At 35.8% G+C, this 24,621-nt stretch overlaps 5 protein-coding genes and 1 long non-coding RNA gene across 8 annotated transcripts in view; 3 read left to right on the forward strand and 3 right to left on the reverse strand.

The window, feature by feature from the left end:
- The window catches only part of LOC135793419 (titin), a 60,664-nt gene extending 57,187 nt beyond the window's left edge, over positions 1–3,477 (forward strand). The window contains 5 exon segments of the mRNA XM_065304375.1: positions 26–1,699; positions 1,787–1,870; positions 1,929–2,228; positions 2,289–2,594; positions 2,660–3,477. Coding sequence (XP_065160447.1) covers positions 26–1,699; positions 1,787–1,870; positions 1,929–2,228; positions 2,289–2,594; positions 2,660–2,853 — 2,558 coding nt within the window. The 3' untranslated portion in view covers positions 2,854–3,477.
- A 9,067-nt stretch (positions 3,478–12,544) lies between these two features.
- Positions 12,545–13,838, reverse strand: Reg-2 (Rhythmically expressed gene 2). The gene has a single exon (XM_065305137.1). The coding sequence runs from the start codon at positions 13,416–13,418 to the stop codon at positions 12,636–12,638; it is 783 nt and encodes a 260-aa protein (XP_065161209.1). The 5' UTR covers positions 13,419–13,838; the 3' UTR covers positions 12,545–12,635.
- A 454-nt stretch (positions 13,839–14,292) lies between these two features.
- Positions 14,293–15,726, reverse strand: LOC135794009 (uncharacterized). The gene is made up of 2 exons (XR_010548766.1): positions 15,084–15,726; positions 14,293–15,014 (listed from the first exon to the last, which is right to left on the reverse strand). It is a non-coding gene; the product is annotated as an uncharacterized lncRNA (long non-coding RNA).
- Positions 15,727–16,015: 289 nt separating this feature from the next.
- TRAM (translocating chain-associated membrane protein 1) lies at positions 16,016–17,975 on the reverse strand. Of its 2 annotated transcripts, none has more exons than XM_065305299.1 (6): positions 17,633–17,975; positions 17,354–17,518; positions 17,161–17,295; positions 16,777–17,080; positions 16,405–16,719; positions 16,016–16,304 (listed from the first exon to the last, which is right to left on the reverse strand). In XM_065305299.1, exons 1-5 carry the CDS (start codon positions 17,759–17,761, stop codon positions 16,409–16,411), a joined length of 1,044 nt encoding a protein of 347 aa, XP_065161371.1. In that variant the 5' UTR covers positions 17,762–17,975; the 3' UTR covers positions 16,016–16,304; positions 16,405–16,408. The 2 variants fall into 2 exon arrangements, with proteins under 2 accessions (XP_065161371.1, XP_065161370.1); XM_065305298.1 differs by having other exon boundaries at positions 16,426–16,719; positions 17,633–17,974.
- Positions 17,976–19,032: 1,057 nt separating this feature from the next.
- On the forward strand, positions 19,033–20,293 carry LOC135793388 (keratin, type II cytoskeletal 2 epidermal-like). 2 transcript variants are annotated; one of them, XM_065304326.1, is made up of 4 exons: positions 19,033–19,195; positions 19,255–19,422; positions 19,480–19,723; positions 20,078–20,293. In XM_065304326.1, exons 1-4 carry the CDS (start codon positions 19,132–19,134, stop codon positions 20,229–20,231), a joined length of 630 nt encoding a protein of 209 aa, XP_065160398.1. In that variant the 5' UTR covers positions 19,033–19,131; the 3' UTR covers positions 20,232–20,293. The 2 variants fall into 2 exon arrangements, with proteins under 2 accessions (XP_065160398.1, XP_065160399.1); XM_065304327.1 differs by having other exon boundaries at positions 19,034–19,195; positions 19,522–19,723.
- Positions 20,294–20,744: 451 nt separating this feature from the next.
- Positions 20,745–24,387, forward strand: LOC135793385 (uncharacterized). The gene is made up of 3 exons (XM_065304322.1): positions 20,745–21,602; positions 21,764–21,946; positions 22,005–24,387. Exons 1-3 carry the CDS (start codon positions 21,468–21,470, stop codon positions 24,114–24,116), a joined length of 2,430 nt encoding a protein of 809 aa, XP_065160394.1. The 5' UTR covers positions 20,745–21,467; the 3' UTR covers positions 24,117–24,387.
- The last annotated feature ends 234 nt before the right edge of the window (positions 24,388–24,621 follow it).

Raw genomic sequence — 24,621 nt, forward strand, 5'->3', positions numbered from 1 at the left:
TAATATGTGTTAAATTTTTGTTTAGAAACTGTTACACCGAAGTTGGAACCACCAATATTTGTGGAACGCTTCCAAGAAATGACCGTACCAGATAAAGCAACAATTACATTGAAAGCAAAGGTAATTGGTACACCAAGACCAGAAGTAACGTGGTTGCGCAACAATCAACCATTAAAGAAGTCACCCAGAATTAAGATGACTTATGAAAACGAAACTATTGAATTGGTCATTAAGGATGCCGATTCAGAGAAAGATACAGGCGATTATAAATGTATTGCTTCCAATACAGTGGGTAAAGCCTCGCATGGTGCTAAAATTACTGTTGATGTGGACGCTAAATTCACAAGAAAACTACGCGAAATATACGAAACTGTTGAATATGATACTCTGGTACTAGAATGTGAAACATCGCATACGGTTTCAGTCAAATGGTTCTATGAAGAGGTAGAGTTGACTGGAATGGATAACAGAGTTATTATCGAAGATGGTCGCTGCCATAAATTAGTAATTAAGAACATTACTCACAAGGATATTGGAAAATACAAATGCATGGTTAAAAATCAAGTCACTCAAACGCAAGTGCAAATTATTGACACCAAACCAACTTTCATTAAGCGTTTACATGACGTCGAAGTTACTGAGAAAGAATGTGCCATACTTGAGGTTGAAATATCATCCGATTCTGCTAACGTAGTGTGGAAGAAGGACAATAATGTTATTGAAAGTACTGACTCACACTATCTTCTTGAGAAACAAGGAAATGTCAGAAAACTGATCATCAATAATACAACAATATATGACGAAGGCGAATATTACTGTTCGTTAATTGACGAAGAATGCTACGCTGAACTCACCGTTATTGAATTACCTCCTGAAATCAAGACTAGATTAGAAGACAAAACCGTAAGGAAGGGCGACAAAGCTGTATTCGAAATTGAGCTAACCAAGGGCGATGCATTAGTGTCATGGCGCAAAAATGACGTGGAGATCCAATTCTCTGAACACATCCAACTTTCTATTGATGGCAAGCGACAAAAACTTAAAATCTACAATTGCGATATGGACGATCAAGCAACTTACTGTTGTCAAGTAGGTCAGCAAGTATCATCTGCACGGCTGACAGTATACGAACCAACATTATCGTTCATTCGTAAATTACCTGAAATTACGAAGACTTTGATTAATAAGACCGTGGAATTGGAAGTAGAACTATCAGAATCAGTTGAAGTCAAGTGGACCAGGAATGGTGTAAATATACAAGAAAGTGAAAAGTATTCCTTCTACTCAGAGAATAGCATCCGAAAATTAATCATTAAAAACTGCACCCATGAGGAGGAATACGAATATACTTGTATTGCTGAAGACATCAGCACCACGACGAAACTTGTTGTGGAAGAGGTTCCATCACCGCCACGAGGACCATTGGAGGTGTCTGGAATGTCAGATACTTCATTTACTTTATGTTGGCAACCTTCCTTGTCCAACGGTGGAAGTGAAATAATTGAATACATTGTGGAAATAAGAGAGAGCAAACAGAAAGACTTTAAAAAATTGGGCAGCACAAAAGGAAACACAGACATATCTGTTAATTACTTGGAGAAAGGACATCAATACTTCTTCAGGATTGTTGCCCGAAATGCTGTAGGTCTCAGTGAACCTTACGTTCCTGATGAACCAATCGTTGCAGGGGCCCGTCTAAGTAAGTTTATATTATTAAATGCTTTGGTTTTTTAAAATTTGTTTATTCGCTTTGCACATTAAATAAAAATTAATGCTTTTGCTATAGGAATTGAGTATCGCTTTGCTAAAACCGATGAAACGCTTTATTGCTTACTTGGAATTTTCCCACCAGCTAAAATTGATTATATGAGTGAGCTTTACGATAATTTAATTTGTTACTTGATTAACTAAATCCAATTTCTAAACAGCACCTCCATCGCCTCCTGTCAACTTGGTAGTCAAAGAAGCCGGAAGCAAGAGTGCCACAATTAAATGGGAAACACCATTAAACAACGGTGGAAGTGAAATTATCGGTTACGTCATTGAAAAGAAATTGGAGTTTATGCCCAAATGGGAAAAAGTTATTTCAATTGATGCCTCCAACTTGGAGTATGTACTTCAAAATCTGAAAGATAAGAGCGATTATCTGTTCCGAGTATCTGCCGAAAATGCGGTTGGTGTGAGCGTCCCCGCAACTACCGAAGTTGTTAAATTGAAATCTCATGCCAGTATGCATTATAATTTAAAAAAAAATTATTCAAGAAGTATCAAAATATTTCACTTTTTAGCTGTTCCTACACCCCCAACTGCACCACTTGAAATGCGCACTATTGGTCCCAACGCCTTGATCATTGAATGGGGCGCTCCTGAAAGCGATGGTGGAGCTCCTTTGCAGGGATACAACATTGCAATTAAAGATACAAAGAAGACTATGTGGATTGAAATTGGCAGAGTCTCGAAGGGTGTTCAAAAGTTCACAATTAGAGACTTGCAAGAAGATCACGATTATCTGATTAGAATATTCGCACGCAACGAAGTTGGCTTGAGTGATCCTCTCGAATCTGATGAACCATTTAAAGTTCTTCCTGGTGCAGGTATTATTCTGAAACGGTGAATTATTACTGCATACGTATTACATTTGTTATTTTACTTTAAATAGAAGCTGACCAAGAAGAATTCAGGGAGTTTACTGATCGCGAGCCAACATCCTACAGTATATCTGAAAACACGACATCCTGGCTGAGAGATCACAACATGGATGCCGATATTAGTTCCTATGCCAGAGGAACTCTTCTTAGAAGGGACGAGTACTTCTTTAAAATTTGGTATTACGCCAAACAACTTTTTAAGTAATCATTTAATTTGCAAATAAGATTACGTTTTTTGAGATGTAAATAATCTTCCAAATTTAGCAGGTAGTTTAATTTTATAGGAACTTTTACTTAATACAATTAGCCACCAGCTACTATTTAGAATTCGAATGTTTTATGTTGCAGTTAGGACGGGAAATATAAATTATTCATGGATTTGTAAATTGATGAGCGAAGAAACAATTTCAAATCATTTAACCAATTTGTATTTTCCGTAGAGACCAGATAAAATCGACTGTGGTTCAATAACTGTGATACCGGTCATGAAATTTTGGAAAGTATGCAATTACACGAACTATCGGTGTAACTGATTAAACACGAATCAACGAAACGTTTATCGATCACTAAACGTGAAATTAAATTTGAATATTTATTGCTGGTATACGAAACTATTATAATCGATATATTGTTAAGCATGTTTATGAAAATCCTAATATTGTTATGTTAACTTATTATCGAGTTTTTGCCTCAATTAAGGTACGTGTATTTAATATTTAGGGAGAAAATATAGGTGCAACCAACATCTTGCAAGTACACGTGCTTTAAAATGATGCACAAACAAAATTGTTGTCAATCGATTTATAATAAACTTAACGATTATTGCATATTTAAACTGTTATTTTTGTTTCCTGTGTTATAATGTTTTAATAGTCACAATCTAACAACTGTGTTTGTGTGTGTGTTTGTTTTGTAACGCATGAGATTCCCGTGGGTCGTTGTTGAAATCTCCTCACGCCGCACTCAGCATATTCTAGTTTAGTTTAGATTACATGTATATTGCCTATTCTAATTTGTGCACAAGGTCGCGTGTCATCGACTCATCAGATTTGCGCATCTCTTACTTATCGTAAATTTTCGCTACGGCATGCGCTATCGATGGTTTTCAGCCAGTTTCGTGCCGGTCGGTGGTTGATTCAGACGTGTTTTGACCGACTCGTATTGTTTGTTCGGACTTCTGCTTTCTAAATTTGCGTTTTATTCGATTATCAATTGACTATTTAATTGCAATTACTATAGTAATGCTATTTATTATTTGCGCGTTTAAAGTACATTACTCGTATTGTACACAAGTGGTAGATATTTGATCACGATTCGTGTGTACTCGTACACTTATGCAAGTTACAAGGTTCGGTGTCGATCGCAAAATGAATAGGATATAGGATAGCCCCATGTAGATTTATTCAACATTATCCTTGTGTAAGTAACTCTTAATTCAACAACACATATTGTATTTGCTCTAAGATGTATGAATATATTATTCTTAAATCTCACGAAATATTTCAACATATTTTCTTTCAATTACAGCACTTACTGTGCCCTGGTGACTGAACAGGTCGTAAGTTTATAATTCAATCATATTTTTCATTATAATTTACGCGACAAACATTTATTGCCTCATTACGTACTTCAAAATGACCGCAAAAGTGCGCCCTTTTTCCAATATTTCAAAACTTTTGGTGGAACACGGCTCATATTTCGTGAACCCTTCATGATATTTTTATTTTTCCCATAAATTCTAATTGCGTAGGAATGGTTTTAGACAATACACCCTTGGCCCTTTGTGAAATTCTGCACCTACTGCCTTAAAATGTCCGCTAACATTTACCCCTTTCTCGCATTTTTGTTCGGTGATAAACGGCTCATACTTCGTGAACCCTTCGTGATATTTTTATTTTTGCTTTGAATTCAAATGGTGGAAGAATGCTTTTGGACGATGCACGCCTTGCCCTCGCCGCGAAGGCAAGTAATTTTCCGTTTGTAACACCCTGTGTATTAATTTTCGTACATACCCCTTCTATCTACCAGCCTTTTTGAAAGTGCCCCAAAATGCCCTTTAAAAATAAACAATTTTTGGAAATTTTGAAAACATGGTGTGGAAAACACCCTTATCTAGTAAACTAATTAACTTTCTTAGAGTTTCTCAACGCCAAAATAGAGTTAAGGAGTTCCTCTACACGATGAATACCCTTTCAACCTATTAGCCCTTCCGAAAGTGCCTTAAAATGCCCTTTCAAAAATCAGCATTTTTAGGAAAATTTAAAAAGATGGGGTAAAAAACACCCTGTATCTCCGAAACTAATTGACTTTCTTACCGTTTCTCTACACCAGAAGAGGGTCAGGGAGTTTGTCTACACGATGCATACTTTTCAACCTTCCAGCTCTTTTGAAAGTGCCCTAAAATGCCCTTCAAAAATGAGCAATTGTAGAAAAATTTGAAAACATATTGTAGGAAACACCCAGTATCTCCGAAACTAATTGACTTTCTTAGAGTTTCTCTACGCCAAAAAAAGGTCAGGGAGTTTGTCTACACGATGCATACTTTTTTAACCTTCCAGCTCTTTCGAAAGTGCCATAAAATGCCCTTCAAAAATGAGCAATTGTAGAAAAATTTGAAAACATACTGTGGAAAACACCCAGTATCTCCGAAACTAATTGACTTTCTTAGAGTTTCTCTACGCCAAAGAAGGGTCAGGGAGTTTGTCTACACGATGCATACTCTTTATACCTTTCAGCCCTTTCGAAAGTGCCCTAAAATGCTCTTCAAAAATGAGCAATTTTAGGAAAACTTTAAAACATGGTGTGGAAAACACCTTATATCTCGTGAACTAATTGATTTTCTTGAAGTTTCTCAACGTCATGTTAAAGTTCGAGAGACCCTTTATAGAATGCATATCTTTTTAACCCTATAAACCCTTTATAAGTGTCTTAAAATCCCCTTCGAATATCTCTATTTTGGTCCAATAAATTTCATTTTTTGGTCGAATAACAGGGTCGAACTTTTTTTAATAAATATTTTTGGTCGAAGAATAGGGTTGAACTTTTTTTCATAAAATTTTATCGGTCGAAATTTTTCGTTAAAATTTTTTCGGTTGAATTTTTTTGTTAAAATTTTTTCCGTCGAATTTTTTGTTAAAATTTTTTCGGTCGAATTTTTATATTAAAATTTTTTCGGTTGAATTTTTTTGTTAAAATTTTTTCCGTCGAATTTTTTTGTTAAAATTTTTTCCGTCGAATATTTTTGTTAAAATTTTTTCGGTCGAATTTTTATATTAAAATTTCTTTGATCGAAATTTTTTGTTAAAATTTTTCCCGTTGAAAACAGGGGCAAACATTTTTACTTAAAATTTTTCGGTCAAATATATTTTTTTCTAATTTTTTTGGTCGTAAAACAGGGTCGAACGTTTTTACTTAAAATTTTATCGGTCGATTTTTTTTGTATAAATTTTTTCAGTCGGAAAACAGGATCGAACTTTTTTACTTAAAATTTTTTTTGGTCAATGAATAGGGTCAAACTATTGTGTTAAAATATTTTTCATTCAAAAAACAGAGTTGAATTTTTTGGTAAGAACATAAAGTTCTACGAAAAACGGATGCATTTTTTTCTAAAATTGTAAATAGGCTCTAAACGGTTAATGTTAGCAAAAAAACGTTACTAAAATAAACGATGTAGAATTAAATTATTAAGAATTTAATAAAAATAAATAGTTCCATGCATAGTACGAGTACCTACAATTCTTCTCATGTTCTGCACTACCACACTGAAAGTATCAGTGTTTACAAACAAACAAGTTTCTTTATCCCCTGCAGTTAGTCTCCACGTTAGTCTCATTTTTGTCGTCAGGTGATCTGGACGCACATTTTCTTTACAATATTTTGAGTGCCTTAATTTTTTGTCGCCTTATTACGTACTGTTTCTAAATGCTCCTTTGATTGTGCGCGAGTGATGTGAGAGGTAAAGTGTGAGTGATGTTCCGTCGGTCGTCGGATACTCTTTTTGTATCATACGCGTAATTCATATTTATTTGGTATTTTGTGTGGATATGCCAAACGCGCAAAAATTTATTTTGCATCAAGGTATGCATTTCTTCGCATTTCTTCAGCTATATGAAAATCAAATCCATTATTGACTTAACTTGTTTTTACTTCAACCGCGTGGTCTTTAACCACACAAATAATTTTTGTCACTGTTTTCAATACCTACCGTTGATTTGCAATACGTTCGATACATTGTTTCGTTTTCGTTTAATGTACAAATTAAAAAGATTAAGATTGTCGTGTGCCGTCGGTTGCGTTCTTAATTATTTGGCGGCTTTTTCCGGCAAAACCCACTACCCACCACTATTAAATACAATTTTTAATTCCGATAATAAAAAAGAGAAATCTTTTGCCTTTTTTATGAAAATATCTTTTTTCCAGCTAGGGTAGCTTTTGAAATAATTGGAATTTTTAAATTCCGTTTTTGGATTTTGAAAGATAAATTAAATCTTAATTGATTATTTAAGTAATTATTTTTCTACGAATTATTTTTCTCGTATCATGGACGGTCTAGGCCCTATTTGCAATTTTAGTTAAAAAAAAGATTTTTACATGCCAAAATGGTTTTAATCTACAATTGTGTTACATGTTTCCGATTTAGAATTTAATATACACCCAAAAACCAAAAACAGAATTCAAAAATTCTAATTATTACGGAATCGGTGTTTGTTGAAATAAAATATTACATCATAAAAAAGGTAATCGATTTTTCTTTTTTATGTCGAATGCAGTTTTCACGAAAATTGGCAAATAGGGCCTAAACGGTTAATCTGAGGAAAAAAAGTTACTAAAATTATCGATGTAGAATTAAAAGAACTGTTTCAGGATTTACAATTTTAAATTTAAAAAAATAGGTGTTTACACGCCAATACGGCTTTAATCTATAATTTTGTTACTGGTGTCCGATTCATAATTTAATTGAAATTAAAAGTTCCATACATTGTACGAGTACAATTCTTTTCATGTTCTGCATTACCACATTGAATGTATCAGTGTTTACAAACGAACAAATTTTCTTATCTCGTGCAATGTTTGTGCGGTCGCCATGCGGTTCGCCACGCGGTTGGCTTGCCTACCACGTCAGTCTCATATTTGTCGTCGGCTGATCTGCACGCACATTTTCTTCATAATAATTTGAGTTTCTTAATTACTTCCCGTCATTACGTAATATTTCTTGTGCGAGAGTGATGTGCGGCGTTCGTTAAAAGCGAATTGTTTATACGCAGAGGTAAAACGTGAGTGATGTTCCGTCGGCCGTCGGATACTCTTTTTGTATGATGCGTGTATTTCATCATTTCTACAATGTGCATAATTAAGGTCTTTACAATTTATTGGATAGGCCAAAAGCGCAAAAATTAATTTTGCATCAAGGTATGTTCTCGCATTTCTTAAGCCATTTGAAAATCAAATCCATTATTGCCTTTACTTCAACTGCGTGGTCTTTAAGCCTACAAATAATGTTTGTCCCTGTTTCAATACCGTTGATTTGCATTACGTATTTGATACTTTGTTTTTTTTTTGTTTGATGTACAAATTAAAAACATTAAGGTCACATGCCGTCGGCTGCGTTCTTGATCCTCTGGCGGCTTTCCGGGCTGGTCGCTGGTTGTTTTACATGATTTATAATAATATTCTGCTTTGTGCTTTATTTTTGTAATATCCAACCCATCACTTTTCCAACATATCCAGAGAAAATACAATTTTTGAAATGTTCCATTTTTATGTTTTTTTACTTTTCACTTTTCTTTGATTTTAGGTATAAACATTTTGATTTTTTTTAAATTCCTGATGGTTTTCATCCGTTTTCCGACTTAAATCTTAATTTTTCTTTGTGTATCACCAAGTAGATATATTTTCCTTATAATTTAATAGACTATATTTATTAGTGTTTGGGCGTTTTACTTTTAAAACTTTAAGTTTTCTTTTTGTAACACCCTGTATATTAATTTCCCGTAGTATCAAAAGAGGAAAAATATATGTTATCTCATTTAAAATTAAGATTTTCCTTTAAAATATTGTAGGTTTCTTTTTGTATCACCCTGTATTAAGGTTTCCCGTAGTAGGTTTGTCAAAAGGGGAAAGATATATGTTACCCTACTTAAACCTAGGATTTTCTTTTAAAATATTGTAGTTTTCTTTTTGTGTCACCCTGTATTATAATTTTCCTTAGTGGGTTTTTGTAACACCCTGTATACTAATTTCCCGGGGAGAATTTGTCAAAAGGGGAAAGTATATGTCATCCTACTTAAACTTAAGATTTTTCTTTCTTATACTGCTCTTATAACTAGATTCCAAATGGCGGCGCATATATTGTTTAGTATTATATTTTACAAGTTTTCAATGTATACATGTTTCAATAAAGAAATGTTAAAATTGACTGTGCCTCCTATGATTTGTGTCTACCCCTTCTATCATTTCAGGTACAGGTCTCTAAGAGAGTTCCCTCTCTCAGGGATGATCCCCACTATAAAAATTGTTAAGGTATCCTGTACGATTTGTGTACTCCATCCTTCATTTCAGCTACAGGTCAGAACTTGTAAAAATATTTTTAAGTGTTGCCTGTCTTGAGACGACTTAAAACTTAGAAATACTTTTACAAGTCCTCATAAGGAATGTCCTTATATGGAGTTCTCCCACTCCGGGGATGATCCCCCACCATAAAAATTGTTGATATGCCTAAGAATCCTGGGGATGAAGCGTAGAGACATCGTAGCTGTAGGATGGGCCGGGAGCAATGGACACATCGACCTGTGGGCTGTCTTATAACGACACGCCGCCAAAAAATTCAAAAATTTGATCCACTCCTGTTCTTTTTCTCCTATCTTCTCTGCTTCTCTATTCTTCACTGCTATTCCTTCTTCTACTTCTCCTATTTTTCTGTTCTCTGTTTCTCAACTTACTTTCTTACTTCTCTTATTCTTCACTTGTATTGCAATTTCTATTCTATTTCATTTGAGTTTACATATGCAACCCAAATTACACCTCTTATTTTTATATTTGAGAAAAATGCCTTTTATAACTGGGGATCGAACCATCGACCTACGATATAGCAACATGAGCTGCACACCTGAGAACCACGCGGCTTTCTTATCAAATCTTATTGGTTTCTTCTATTTATGTTTTCATATCTTACAGTAAAATAAAACAACAGCGCACATATACTACACTGTACTATACTATGCTATACATTGGTGTAGGCTTAGAGTGCAACATGACTTAATACTAACCTGAAAACGACTAAGTGAACACTAGGGACACATTGTTTACAAGAATGTAAAATTTCCTTAAAAATATTCTTTATTGACTGAACATTTACAATTATTATAAAGCAATAACATGGTAACTGGAAGATTTAAAAAGTTAAATAAAAGTAAACTTTTATTTGATGCTACTTACTCCTTTGTTCTTCCATCAATAAACGACAGAGAAGCACAACACGTAGCCGCAAAATGGATGTAGAATTGATGATACGCACTTCTTTACTATTCCACACGGTGATTCCAAATACATAAATTTAACTTGAACTCCAGGAAGTATACATAGTCACCGGAACATATCCGACGGACGCCACGCACGGACCTCAAAGAATCACTCAAATCATTCGTTGTGCGCTACACTGGGCTGTTACTACTCCGTCTCTGTCTCTGATTGTTAATCGATATTGGTAATGCTACAAAATATCAAATATCAAGAAACGCAAGAAATCGGCACCACGTTTGATCAATGAAGAAAACACGTGCGCACCACGCAATAGCGGTCAACCGACTAAGCAGATCTAAGCAAGCCAGAGAATTGATAACTGACCCACAGTTGGAGGGGCATTCTTCTATCTGCACACGACAGAAATGCAATTACGAATATATTGCCAGTTATGAAGTTATCACGTAAAGATTATTGTGAAAAGTGATTTTTAATAAACGTACCGTGGTAAAATAGCACTTTTGTGGCTTCCCCTAGTATTGAACACAAATATTGTATATGAAAATGGTAAACAACTAGATCACATAGAATCACATAAAATAATAGTTGTCCTACGACGGGTTTGCCTACTAGCCACTTAAAGCAACCGAAAACTAGGACATTCAAAGCCCAAATATGCAACTTTTGTTATTTCTTGTTTTGTTAAACATAAAAGCTGTGTATAAAAGTAACATACGCGCTGCAATTCAGCGCTCTAAAACAATAAAAATTACGTACAAATTTAAATCAAATCGATGGAAGCGCCATCTGCCCGTGGCGGAACAAAACAAAATAAATAGCTGACACTAGCGAAGTCTGGGTGTGACGGATCAAAACATAGTTAAACATAGCCAACTAGCGCCATCTAGTTTTGAGATTTTCAAATAAATTACTTAGAAATCTGCAATGCGTCTACTTATATTTAAAATAACTAATTTAATTCAAAAATTGAAAAACAATAATTTTACGAGAGGGTGAGTATTAAACAAGCTAAGTAAAGTGTACACTTACTGTACACTATACTCTCACAATATCGTTATGAAAACAATGGTTTTAATAAACCAGTGAGGGTGCGAGGGTTTAGCGTACAGTAAGTGTATACTTTACTTAGCTTGTTTAATTTAATTCACTTTCCATTGTATGAAGCATGAAAATTATTTACGAAAATGATAAACAGGTTCAATACTTACAATCTGATAAAATAATCGTTGTCTTAGAACATTCTGTTCGCCTGCTAGACACCTAAAACAACAAAAAATTAACACATCAAAGCACAAAAATGACATTTTTGAAGGTTTCTCGTGTGCTAATGACACAAATAATTTATGAAAATTATAAACAAATTGATTACTTACAATCTGATGAAAGAATCGTTGCCCTAGAACATTTCGTTCGCCCGCTAGACACCTAAAATCACCAAAAATTAGCACATCATAGCACAAAAATTACATTTTTACAGGTTTCCCGTATGATATTCATACAAATTATTTATAAAAATGATAAACAAACTTATTACTTACAATCTGGTGAAAATATCGCTGTCCTAGGATAATTTGTTTGCCCGCTATATCCCTAAAACTACCAAAAATTAGCACATCGTAACACAAAAATATCATTTTTGCGGGTTTGCCTTGTGTTAATCACACAAATTACATATATATGAAAATGAAAAACAAATTCAATACTTACAATCTGTTGAAAGAATCGTTATCCTAGGATACTTCGTTTGCCCGCTAGACCAAAAATTAGCATATCGTAACACAAAAATGACGTTTTTGCAAAACACTAACGGGCATCATATTATAGTATATTTAAATATCAAGTGGTTAAACGAGAGTTTTAATGTTTTACAACGTTTAGCCACATGATGCTCACGCTATTTTCTCTACTTCCACTATATTTCCAAGTTTAGATTTTTGTATTTTAACTCTTCGAAATTCGCTCTGATTGGTCCCTTCAACCTACATTTACCAAGGTTGTGTACACATGTCCAGGTAAACGTACGTATAAAGTTCACACTTACCGTCTTCGTACATTTATCGTAGCATATAAATAAGTAGAAGTTATTGTTAATATCTATACAACTGTAAACATCAGCTGTTTAAGTATATAGGTACACACTGGAGATCTCCAAACTCGAACCCCCAAATATGATCAACTTAATTAATTTGAATATCATGTTTATAGGATCATTGAAGATATTTAAATTTTTTTGAATTTTTATTCGGTAAAATTGAGCTAGCCCCAATTTATTGATAGTTGATTTATTGATAGCCGGTCTTTCGCCAACCAGCTGATCGGCAATGTTGTCGGCTTTTGCTTTGAAACTTCTCTATTGTTGCCAAGATTAACTTTCAATATACAATTCCAAGTTATACTATATCAAAAAGGCAACATAGTTAAAAGGATAGAAATTTTATTGATAAAATATACATTTATATAAACTTATGTATTTTGTGTGTAAAATAGATGAACTTTAATTGATAACATTTATATTGGTCCCATTGACAAGAATTTTTCTTCATTGTTATCCACAAAAGTTCGATGCAAATCATACAGACTAGAAAATACATGTTTCTCCTCAATGTCATCGCCGTATTTATCTTTCAATTCTTTCGGCGATTTGTCATGAATTAAAAACGCATTCCAGTTGGAATTTCGCGCGCCGAAATAATCAAGCAACGGCGTATCGCCAATATGCAAGCATTCCTCGGGTTGCAAGTTTTTTAGATTTGAAGCAATCATAGCTTGCTCGAATATTTTAAGATCCGGTTTTTCAAAGCCTACTTCATAAGATGTCAACACAAAACGGAAATAATGCCGAAGTTTTGTGTTGAGCAAAGTAGTGCTCAGTCTTGGATCAAAATTAGAAATAATGCCCATTGGAATTTTCTTACTTGTTAGATACGATAAAAGATTTAGGCAACCATAGCACTGTTGCCAGCACGTAGACGTCCTGTACAATTCAATTAGATGAGACGAAATCGCGTCCAATTTCTTGCCCTCGATGTTAAAGTCCGAATCCTTGAAAGTTCCCGCGATGATGTGTTTCCACCAGTTCTCCCACCCCAGGCCAGACGCAAGTCCAAAGTTCGGATGTTCCTTATTCATCCGATACCAATTAGCCTTGAAGTTTTCGGCGAGAACGTTGTCGTCTGCGGTCACACCGTACAGGGCGCCGATTTCACCATACTGTCTACCGGGAGCCGAACGAAATTTCAGCAAAGTATCAGTAACGTCGAAAGTGATCAGTCGCAGGCGAGATAGATTCATTATTTTCGTTTGTTTCGATTAATTATAATTACACTGCACGTAGGTAGAACAATCAGTCTGGAAAGCGCTAGGTAAAACGGTGATGTTCACAATCGCGTGTTTGTGTGCACAATAACTGGTAATTATGTAGATATTCACAGTGTTAACACCCAAGGCGAGTCAGCTGTTGATGCAAAAACAACCGGACGAGAACAACGACGAAAACAACGCGCGATTTACGTTGTCCCCACTGTGCAAGTGTGTAAATGGTTTACAGCAGTCTAATAAGTACGACAGTTTGGTATCATTAAGCGTGCGGTGTAAAGTACGCACTGCGACTTCGAGTGGTGTAATCGACATTCAACACTAGCATACAAAAATACACATATTGAATCAGCAGTCAACGAACGTGTTTGTTTTATTCGCGTCACCACATCACTTGTAACAGCTGAATGGGTTAGATACTCCCCAAATATAATCTACCCAGTTGAATAAACAGTCGCTATGTCTGCCATAAATCAACTACATGTTAAATACAAGTCAAACAATATGCATTAATTTCAGGTTGTAAAGAAGTAGGTATTATTAATGGAAATATTTGGGAAATGCTAATGGACCCTTTCAACTTTCTAAAAGTTAATTGCAGAACATTTGGTTGGTAGCCACTGGAAATATTCCTAGTTGCAAAATAAGTGAGCTCATAACACAGGTCAACACAAAATTTGCCTTTTCGTTTAAAGGTTTAATTTCGATAATTTAGGTCATAACTACACGAAAAAAAAAATATATGACATAAAGAAGTTTGCTTCTGTACTCAGAATTCAGATTTAACAATATTTTTCAAAATTTGGGATTTTTATGTTTAATTAAGGATAGAACTATACAAATAACCTAATTTATCATTTTCATGAAATTTTATTATTAAAATAACTTATAAAAAAGTGAAATATAGTTTAAAAGTGTACATTTTTGCTCTTTCTTTTGTGATCATAAGTGCTTTCTCTCAATAAACCCCAGATATAATCTCCCATCATATTTTCGTTATATTGGCCTTGATATCGTTGTTCGAAGTTCTTGATGTCCTGATGAAAACGTTCTCCTTGCTCTTCGGAATATGCCCCCATGTTATTTTTAAACTTATCTATGTGCGCATGTAGCATATGTACTTTCAATGACATCCTGCAACCCATGGCCTTAAAATTTTTCAACATGTCTTCAACTAATTTTTCGTAGTTTTTAGCTTTGTTATTTCCTAAGAATCCAGTTACTACTGCTTTAAAACTGATCCAACTTGCTTTTTGGGTGTGATTCAGCAATTTTGGAAATTTTTCATCGGCGAAAATTTGCCTAATTTGCGGATTTCAATGGAACTAAGAGATGAGCAACTTTTCGGAGATAATTTTTTTGGTGGTGAAGGAATTGGTCGTGTCAGGTCGTGTGCAATTGGAGCAGAAGAAGACTCAAGATTAGGATATTCAAGAGGTTTTGCATTGTTTCCGTTACGTCTTTTATTTGGATTTACAACGCAAAAGTAGCAGTCATGAACGTGGTCTTTCGGTTCTCGCCAGATTCTTGGTACTGCAAATTTCATAAATCTTTTCTCTCCTCGATACCAACCTAACATGTAGAAATAACAAATGATATCTTTATTACATTTGAATTACTGTTTAATTAAAAATTGCTTACCTTCCAAAGATCTTTTACAACTACTACAAGCCACATGTGGGACCCATGACTTGTCTTGATTGCGAACAGGAAAATTAAAATAAGCTTCGTACGCTTCACAGAGAACCTGAGATGTCTTCAGTTTAAATTTTGTGTCTCGAACTTTTATAAACTGACCACATATATAACAAAATGCATCAGCATCATGTTTACACGTTCGCGATGACATTTTAACTTTAAACGATTTGATCGAAGTTTGTCACTCGACTGCTGTAAACGTATATGTAGACGTGAATGCGGAGTTGATAGTAGGTATTAACTGAGGCGCAGAGCCAGAGGTGTCCCTTTTATATTACTGCACAAAATCATAGATCGTGAGAACACCTCTGGTCACATAGCTAACTGTACAATTCTAATGTTTGTGTTTAGTCTAGGGCAGAAATTCCTTGCTGTGCGCTAGACGCCCAAAATATGTTTAGTCTGAAACTGATAAGTGGTAGGTTTGAGGTGGTGTGTTTACATATATTGAATAATTAAATAGAGACCGTGTGACTGTCGCTTTGCCCTGTTCAATGTTTTAACTTTGAACAACACTTCGCCGCGTTATCAAAACGTTTGTCGGACTTGACCCGAACATTTATAAAAAAAAATTGAAAATTAGTATTATTACTACAGATATCACAAAAGCAAACTTTATACCAAAATGAGGTATTCGCTGGTAGTTGTTGTGCATAATTAACCCAAAAATCATAAAATAAACTTTAGGCAAAAAATAATTTTTTTTTTGTTGAGCCGTGTAATCTAATAACATGATTAAATAATTCAAAGGTCAAAATGCAAACACCTATGCATAAGTGAAAATTAATTTGTAGTGATGTTTCTTTATTATTTCATGAATTTAATATTCAGCTAATTAAGACTCAAAGTAAAATAAGTTTGGTATTAAAAAAGCATTTGCTTATAATATATTATTTTTATATTTCATCTGTTTAGTGGAAAACATTGTAAATGCACATATTGCTGGAAAAAACATTTGATGCATAATTATCCGATTTTATATAAATAATGTAAATGGATGTTGATAGAACATTAAAATTAGTTCCAATGTCTACATGTAACGGTGAGAATCCATGACATGTCGCCAACGATGATCTTATTTTGCTTTGTTGGCTGTTCTGCTCCTCAAGTTCTTGTTGGTATTTTGGTCAACTTCGGGTAAATCGGAATCATCGTTTTTCTTAACTGTAAAAGAAAGAAGTACCGCCATAAAATAAAAGACCAATCATTGATAATAATTATATAATCAATTAAAAAAACAAACAAGATTAAAAAAGGTGCATGCCTTATTAGAATTGTTTATTACCCTTCTTGGCCTTCTGCTTCTGTTGCTTGGCTGGTTTCACGGGAACGAAAGGAGTGGAGCTTTCTTTTGCCGCTTGCAATTCGCGATGCGTTACAACGCAAGTGAAGTATAATTGCACAGCAATCACACCTGCCAACAACGCTAAACGAATTGAAGGCACATTAAAGTAACCAGCGGCAATATCCAATTCTTTGGGTTCACTTGTCGATAAACCGAACCAGAGGGTCAACGTTGCGAGGATGATGCTGGTGATACGGGTGGCGACCATAACCGACAAACTGACAAACCTACCCACTGTAAAAAAAAATCGTAGTTAGTAAGAAATAAGCATTTTAAGAGTAAATCTCTTACATTTCGAGAATTTATCATCCTTGTCCAAAGTCTGTACTACTTGCATAAGATGAACGAAGAATTCGCTAACGTAGTGCAGGAACACCAAGCAAATCAACAAACGGTTGAAGTTCATGAAGTATGGAACAGCAATGGTCACTAAAGTAAGAAGGGCACTAATCGTTTTTGGGGCGTATTCCTCTTTTTTGGTTCTCAAGAAGTACAGTTCGGGAATTTCATGAAGAGCATAACTTATTTGAGTAATCAAGAACAGTTTCATCATAAAACTCATTGCTGCAGGATAGTCGGACCAAACATTGGAAATCTGTGCATAACAAGAAGCAAAATTAATAATCATCACATAAACCTATAACAATTCTTCATAAGTTTGGTCTAAGCACTTACATTTGGTAAAAATTTCTCAGTGAAGATGATGTTCAGGCCCCATATGTTACAGATGCAATAATAAAATGCCAACTGACCACTGGCATTGAAAACTGCCAGCTTGGACTTGGACAAATGGAACTTCTTGGAAATTTTCTGAAATCCCATTGATTTTAATAATAGTGTTACATTGCAGAAAATATGTAGTACTTACATCAAGAACATATTCTTGAATGATGGCTTGAATTACAATGCAAATTAAGCTGTAGAAAAACACTGCTGCCCAATCCTTGATGCCTGAAGTATAAAAAGGAATCTCGCCAGCCTCAGTAACATTGTGTTGAAGAGATATGAAGATTGAAGCTAATGGGGCAGTAGACTGCAAATTAAATAACAGAATTTTTCACTCACGTTGGCAAATACATAACCTATGTACGACATATGTTTAGATAAATATGAATTAAATAGGTGATAATTTGTAGGTAAAGCTTACCGGAACCAATAAACCGATCACAAAGATCATAGCCACGCAAGAGACGATGTCGGCATGATTTTGTATGATAAATTCGTGGCTGAGAATCGGCGGATTCTTCGTCGCTGACTTTCTCACGGGCTTCGCCATTGCACACGCTTTTTGAGTGTTCTACACTAACAACTACGAAACGGACGGGCAAACGAGTGCTGAACGATGTTTCAGCAACGAAAACTTTACGTGAAATGAACTTGTACAAAATAATGAACACTACTTGGCTGAAATGAAGACCGCGAAATCGGCCGTGCCGCTCACTCTGCAACGGAGCGTTTGCCACGAAAGTTACACGTAAACAAATCCCACTTTACAACTCACGGGGACTTGTTTGCTCTGGAAAATGCGACGTTGTCAGTTTACCTGATTTTAAATTATGAAAATAGGCAACAAACTGCAATAATTTTTCTAATATAAACACACTTGATTAAATCTATTACAACAATTGTACACTTACGAATTAAAGACACATTAAATATATTAAAAACTAGGATTATTTTCATTCTTTAAATGTCAATACGCATCTTGTATGTAAAGGCTACTAACTATTTAAGTACATACTATTTACTTCAATCAAATATCCTTCTATTATATTCAAAAAAATTGATAAAACAAAACTGGTCACATTAACTACAATAATGTTAAACTTGTGTTTGTTTATTTGTTGTTTTTTAATTATTTAGCAATCACTTTACTGTGCAACAATAATCATTATTGCTAACTTTTGTTGTAGAAAATTAATAGTGGATTTCGAAGCACAGCAGCTTTACTCAAAAAAATTGGTTTTTACTTTGCATTCCTAAGGCAATAGAATTATTTAAAAACCAGTGCTATGTATGTTATATTTTCTCAGATATTCCAGTTTAATCAATAGCAGACTTGCATTTTACTTAAAAACTGTCAAATAAAGCTTCACAAAAATAAAAGCTTCATTAGATCATAGCTACATGTATTGTTTCTCAAAATTTAGAAGTTTAGCTATGCGTGGTTTCCGAGATTAACACCTGATATAAAACCTCCTCTTAAAGATAAGTTTATAGCGACTTTATTTGATACTTGTCTACAGATTTTACAACCAAAGTTTCTTCTTTCAATTCATCACTTTTTAACAATTTTACTAAATTAAATAAAGTCTATGTCAAGGCCCTTTTCGTTACCCTTTAAATAATTTTCTCTGTACTATCATAATTTTTGCATGGTGAATATTACTTAATAGGATACACATAGATAAATTGTAACCAATAACAAAAATGCAATTGTTGGTAAGTAAAGATGATGCTCAGGTTTACGTAATAAGATGACAGTACCCATCCATCCCACCTTCTATCGCGGTGCCGCTAACGAGTTCGGCGTACTTCATTTATACTGATATTTAAGTAAGAATCAACACTAGCAAAGTAGTACGTGCTTGCACGTTGCGATCGCAAGATTACCCAGTGATTCCAAAATATTGTCAGTTATCCGCAATGGCATCTCACATTTCCTTAACCCTTTTGTGCCTTATGGGCATTTATACAATCGTTACCGCTTGTAAGTACCCACATATACAACAATACGCTTATAAGTAATTAATCCAAAAATCTTCTCAGACGCCGGGGAATACATTCCGAAATCTTACTACATTATTGCAAATGGTCAACGGTCCGACACCGTTTATTTGCGCTCAAAGCGATCAGTATTGCATCTTCTGCGTAAAAGACGCAGTTCCAACATTCCAGGAGTACCGTCACCGGAACAATTCTTCGCACAAGCACGAGGTAAGCAATCAAGTTGTAAATAATTTCTTTTATTTCCTTCATTCTCAATTACTGTAGAGTTCTTTAACCAATTACCACACGGGGACATTTACTTCCCAGATGGATTCAACCCAGCTGCATTCCAAGCACGTATAGCAGGAGGCAACGGAGGCAGTGGTTTTGGTTCCGGAAGTGGCTCTGGTGCATATTCTTTCTCCAGTGCATCCGCGTCTGGTGGAGGAGGTACACAAGGTGGAACTGGGTATTCCAGCGGACCTTCATCCAACAACAACCATCATTATTCCAATGTCGGTTCTGATAGGTAAGAATGCACGTTTAATTAATTTCATAGTAATTACAGGTATGACTCATATTGTTTACGTTTCGACGGAAAAAAGTTCCTCGCATCATCACGGTTGTGCTTAATCTGCAAAAATCGTGAAGGTCAGGTCATCAGGTGTACATCGTATTGTAATATACAAAGCGCGCGCGTTAGAACGCAGTTTCGATGTAGTGGCCTAGACCGCAAATCGTTTCAACAAGTAATTGCGCACATTGTGGTATAGTGGTATACTATACAATTATTGACCATCATTACATAGAATTATTATAGTATGTGATGGATGTGATATAACACTTTATTAGAATTTAATTTGCAATTTGTTACTCCTTGTAGCCCCAGGGTGTTTTCAAGATTTGGGGAAGAAGCCGGAAATAATATCCATGTGTCTGGAAGTGCTTCCGGGCCGCACGGAGCTTATAGTTCAAGTTCTGCGACGGCAGATGGAAGTGGTAAAGTCAGGTATTCCGTTCAATCTGGAAAGTATTGATGCAATTATTTTAATCACCTTCTTATGTATGAATAAATAAATATCTATATTTGCTTTGATGATTCCTCATGTTTTGAGTTTTTACCCTCTACATATAACGACACCTTAAATTTCTTGATGTTTGTGGTATGTACGTTAAACTTGAGAATGAAATTGTATTTTAATTTATACGAAATTGATTGTGGTAAGTCTGGAAACCAAAAATGGCTGGGTATTGAAACAATGAGTTAATCAGGTAGGCATTTGCAAGCAACCTGGAGAGTACATAGAAAATCAATAGTGTTACGACGCAGCAAACGCTGTAAAAGCTGACCCAACATGTTAGACTGCTTGGCAATTTGGAGAAAGTCGAATGAAATGATCGCGGAGCAAGCGAAACAGCGGCAAGGATTGACAAAAAAAGCTACTCCGCTGGAATCCTTTACTTCCTCGTCATCCCAGAAGGCAAAAATCCTATGATAGACTTGTTCCGAGCGACCCGACCAGACAGGTCAAGCCGCCCGAACCAATGCAACAAAGCAGAGTGTAGTAATCCAACAAGCCTTGCCCCGATGTCTGTCTGCCTGCTCTCATCAGCCGTGAGCAGTGGAAAGCATAGGAGAGTACGGCATGACGCTAACGGTTGACAGAGAGCAGACTACCGCAAAGTAAACCATCGAGAACACGGGTGTGCGCGCGAAGTTTCCACTACATCTGCTGGCCCTGAGTGCAAATTGCTGCAAAAGTAGGCACACCAAAATAGAATTTTGCAACACCATCGTGGATACATCGATGTGGCACGATTGTGTTAAATGGTGAGAGGTGATACAGGACACGGGGGACGCAGGTGATACGGATACTCCTAGTACGTCGTAATTTAGGTGAGCAGTTGAACTCCCTTTGGGCGCATGTACTGCCCTCACACAAGCGGCGAGCCGGCGGACCAACCGAAGCTCAGGTAGCAAACCGAACCGACCCAACGACCGCAACCAACGCTATCCGAGGATCCGAGGAGCCTGTGACTGTGGAGTTGTCGTGTTTTACAGCTTCGCGACTCTACCACTACCAGGTTCTATTGAATTTGAAGCGTTTGGTGTGATTCGATACGAAAATGGCTGACCAATGTAACATCGCTACACGATTAAAGTTTACGTGAATTAGAAAGAAGAGCTAGTGTTGGTAATCAGATAGAACCAATTTCAAATTTGGAACCGGAGTGATATTTGTTTGCGACCCGAACATTCATAACCTTTAAATATGACGACGGAGTCGGCCGCAGCGCGAAGCTGTCGCCTATGTGACGAAAACAATGATAAAATGTACAGTGTATTAGAAACAAATATTTTCAACATACAAATAATCAAAATGATTCAGGATTGTCTTCCTATACTGGTGAGTATATATTACAACTTCAAATTATTGCTGCAATTATACTGCAGTAAATTATTGTAATAATTAGTGTTTATTGCTAATTATTAAATGCAAAATGTGAAAATTTTAAATATATGAGTTGTTATTGATAATAAATATTATAAAAATTGATTCTTTTACAGATTTATAAAGATGATCCTCTATCAAAGTTCATTTGCCATTCTTGCAATGAGAACCTGAACATGTTTTGTGAGTTTAAAAAGAGCTGTATTGAAATTGCTAAAAAACACAAAGATGATTTACTACACACAATTGGAGGTGATACTGCTGTTAAGTTGTACTTGGAGAAAGCAAAAAAACATGTGGTAATATTAATTAAATTTGCTAATTTTCTTTTAATTGTATATTGTTCTTTCTTTTTAGTTGCCTTATACTTTGGATGAAGATGTAAATTCTGAAGCAACCAATATACATAATTCTACTAGTATTTTCTCAGAGCATACAACAAATTCAGATTTATTGGAACTTGATACAAGATCAGTTGAGGATATGGAAATTGATCATGATGTATCTTCAAATGTGCCATTGGAAAAGTCATGCAATAGTGAATGTGGTTTGTCTATTCAACACAAGCCAAGAATTTCGGGACCAAGGAGTAAAACAAACTTATACACAAAAGTAACAAAGACTGAAGAGGTTGTGTATCAACCTCGGGATTTAATTGAGCTTGTAGTGCAGTGTATAAATGGACAAAACATCCCTGACTTTGAATTTAACTTCTCAACACGAGAAGTCCGAATATCAGAAAGTTTGAGTTATTGTTGTAGATATTGTGAGAAAATCTTTGAAGATGAGGCTGAATTGGCAGTACATGAGTTGGATATTCACATTCAGTTACATCTTCCCAGAGTTGATAAAGGATCTGCCTGGAGTGATTCTCAAGATGAATTTGAGACTCGTAACCTATGGATGGCAGCGCAGGAAGCACCGGCAACTGATTCCACCAGTATGACTGAAGTTAATGGGGATGATGGAAAGGATCTGCTAGTTCCCATTGTCGAAGAGAAAGTCGAAGTAAAAGAAGAAGCACCTGAATTAGACTCTTCCCGAAATTCTATAGTTTACTTTGTTGGCCAAGTGCCGTATGCCAACGGACAACTTTTAAAGAGTATTCCAAAAGAAGTGCGGAATACGTATTATCAGAGCGTGATTTTTTGCGGAGCGAGGAAAAAGTTTTGTCAACTATGCCGATACACTTTTAAAGATAACTGGTCAATGGATAATCACTACTTTCTGGCAACTTGTTGCCAGTCTTGTCATTACTGTGGCATGAAGTTCCATAAACGCAATAAACACGAACTACCTGGACATGTTAATGCGCATGAGTTGGCTGGTCATACAAAATCACTGAGTGTGTTTGCCACGAATGATCGTGGAGACATTGTTGAATATGATACCAGTTGTTTGAAAACGTACGTTCCGCTGCTTGCCCACGCTTATTATTCCCGAGCGCCGAAACCACCACCGCCCAAACCAACGCCGATGAAGCTTAGAGTGAGACAAATACTTCCTACACCTGCACCCGTGCTGGACAATCCACCTCCACCTTCTCGGCAGTCACTACCGCCGAGGGAATCATATTCTAATGAACCGATTAGAAGTGCCAGTCCGGATGTCGTTAAAAACCAGGCTTATTTCTGCAAAAAATGTTATCAGGTGTTTACGAAATTGAGCAATTATAACTCGCATATTGTTTCTTGCAATGGCGTGACTGAACCTGAATTGTCCGTGATACGGCCATACAGCAATAATTTCGCTCCTCCAGCTCTCTCCAGTAAAGTGCGAAGCAACACCAAGAAAATGCCGGCGCTTAAACCTCTGCCTCCGCCGGTTAAAATCAAACAAGAGAATGGAATCACCGAAGCACCAGTGGAGGACTTTCCGTGTAACTTTTGCAGCGCTGTTTTTAAGACTGTGTACTCACGTAATAGTCACATGCGGATACATGTTCGCAACAAGCCGTCGGCGGGTGGTGCCCAGCAAAATGCGCAAAAACGCCCTGCTGCCCCTCCGATTGTACCGCCGAAGAAAATAAAACAGGAAAGCTTTGAACCGATTGTTGAAATTCACGAGGGTGCAACAACAACTATTGGCAGCGTCAGTATTACTCCGTTGAAGAGAGTCATGTCTGGCCGTGTAAATCCAGACGTTCTGAAACTTGTGGAGAACAATCCGAATATCACATTTAAGCCGCGAACTTCGAATCCAACACCACCGCGGCAAACCAGTCAGTTTGAGAGAGCAAAGAATCCCGTAATCACGCCAATGCCTTCACCGCAGCCTATCGATGAGAGCGATTCTGCTAAAGGGTATAAATGTGCGTCTTGTTTCCAGCAATTTGGGAACAAATCAAATTTGTACTTTCACAAGAAAAACCAATGCACTGGATCTCGGTTTCCGTGTCCGTTTTGTAAAAAGCGTTTTGGAACCGCCAGCGAATATAGTTCTCACATTTTTTATAGTCATCCAGAATAACACCGTATGTCATGAGGATTTTTAATAGAGTAGTTAATTGTACATAGAAAATTATTTTACTTCTAGTGACTTAAGTAATTAATAATTTATGAATGTAAGTTATACAACTAGGAAACATAAAGTTCAGGCCATAAATATTTAATTTTTGGACATATATTTCATTATTTTGCTTACTCTACACATAGTGAAATAACTAATTCTTGGTATAAATATGCTGTTACAGATAAAGATCTATATTTAAATATGAAGCTCAGTAGCTAGTGTTCAACTAGATAGTGTGTCTTCGAGTTTTGCCTATCCAAAATTAACCTCAAATACATATTCTTCTACTCAAATAAACATAACCTAACCTATAATAATTGTTATAATTAGGTTTTAATATTCTACAAATATTGTCTCTTTATGGTTTAGATTGTTGTAAGCTGAGTTTTACAGTGTATATGAATATGCAAACAATTCCATTTTTATAGCGTTGTGGCGACCGAAAAGGAGGAAATAATTGAAA

This window comes from Atheta coriaria, unplaced genomic scaffold (assembly GCF_025399875.1).
Source record: "Atheta coriaria isolate IRGN ID8LTWV9N9 unplaced genomic scaffold, Caltech_Dcor_3.1 hic_scaffold_6_pilon, whole genome shotgun sequence".
In the NCBI taxonomy this organism is placed as follows: Eukaryota; Metazoa; Arthropoda; class Insecta; order Coleoptera; family Staphylinidae; genus Dalotia; species Dalotia coriaria.

Bases quoted from the DNA above. Each gene is read 5' to 3' on its own strand.
- Reg-2 (XM_065305137.1), bottom strand. From the start codon at position 13,418: ATGAATCTATCTCGCCTGCGACTGATCACTTTCGACGTTACTGATACT.
- TRAM (XM_065305298.1), bottom strand. From the start codon at position 17,761: ATGGCGAAGCCCGTGAGAAAGTCAGCGACGAAGAATCCGCCGATTCTC. The intron at 16,720-16,776 runs GTAAGAGATTTA...TTTTTTTTACAG, and splicing joins GGATGATAAATTCTCGAAAT to TGGGTAGGTTTGTCAGTTTG. The intron at 16,305-16,425 runs GTAATAAACAAT...TTTCTTTTACAG, and splicing joins GAAGCAGAAGGCCAAGAAGG to TTAAGAAAAACGATGATTCC.
- LOC135793388 (XM_065304326.1), top strand. From the start codon at position 19,132: ATGGCATCTCACATTTCCTTAACCCTTTTGTGCCTTATGGGCATTTAT. The intron at 19,196-19,254 runs GTAAGTACCCAC...AAATCTTCTCAG, and splicing joins TTATACAATCGTTACCGCTT to ACGCCGGGGAATACATTCCG. The intron at 19,423-19,479 runs GTAAGCAATCAA...CAATTACTGTAG, and splicing joins ATTCTTCGCACAAGCACGAG to AGTTCTTTAACCAATTACCA.
- LOC135793385 (XM_065304322.1), top strand. From the start codon at position 21,468: ATGACGACGGAGTCGGCCGCAGCGCGAAGCTGTCGCCTATGTGACGAA. The intron at 21,603-21,763 runs GTGAGTATATAT...ATTCTTTTACAG, and splicing joins AGGATTGTCTTCCTATACTG to ATTTATAAAGATGATCCTCT. The intron at 21,947-22,004 runs GTAATATTAATT...CTTTCTTTTTAG, and splicing joins AGAAAGCAAAAAAACATGTG to TTGCCTTATACTTTGGATGA.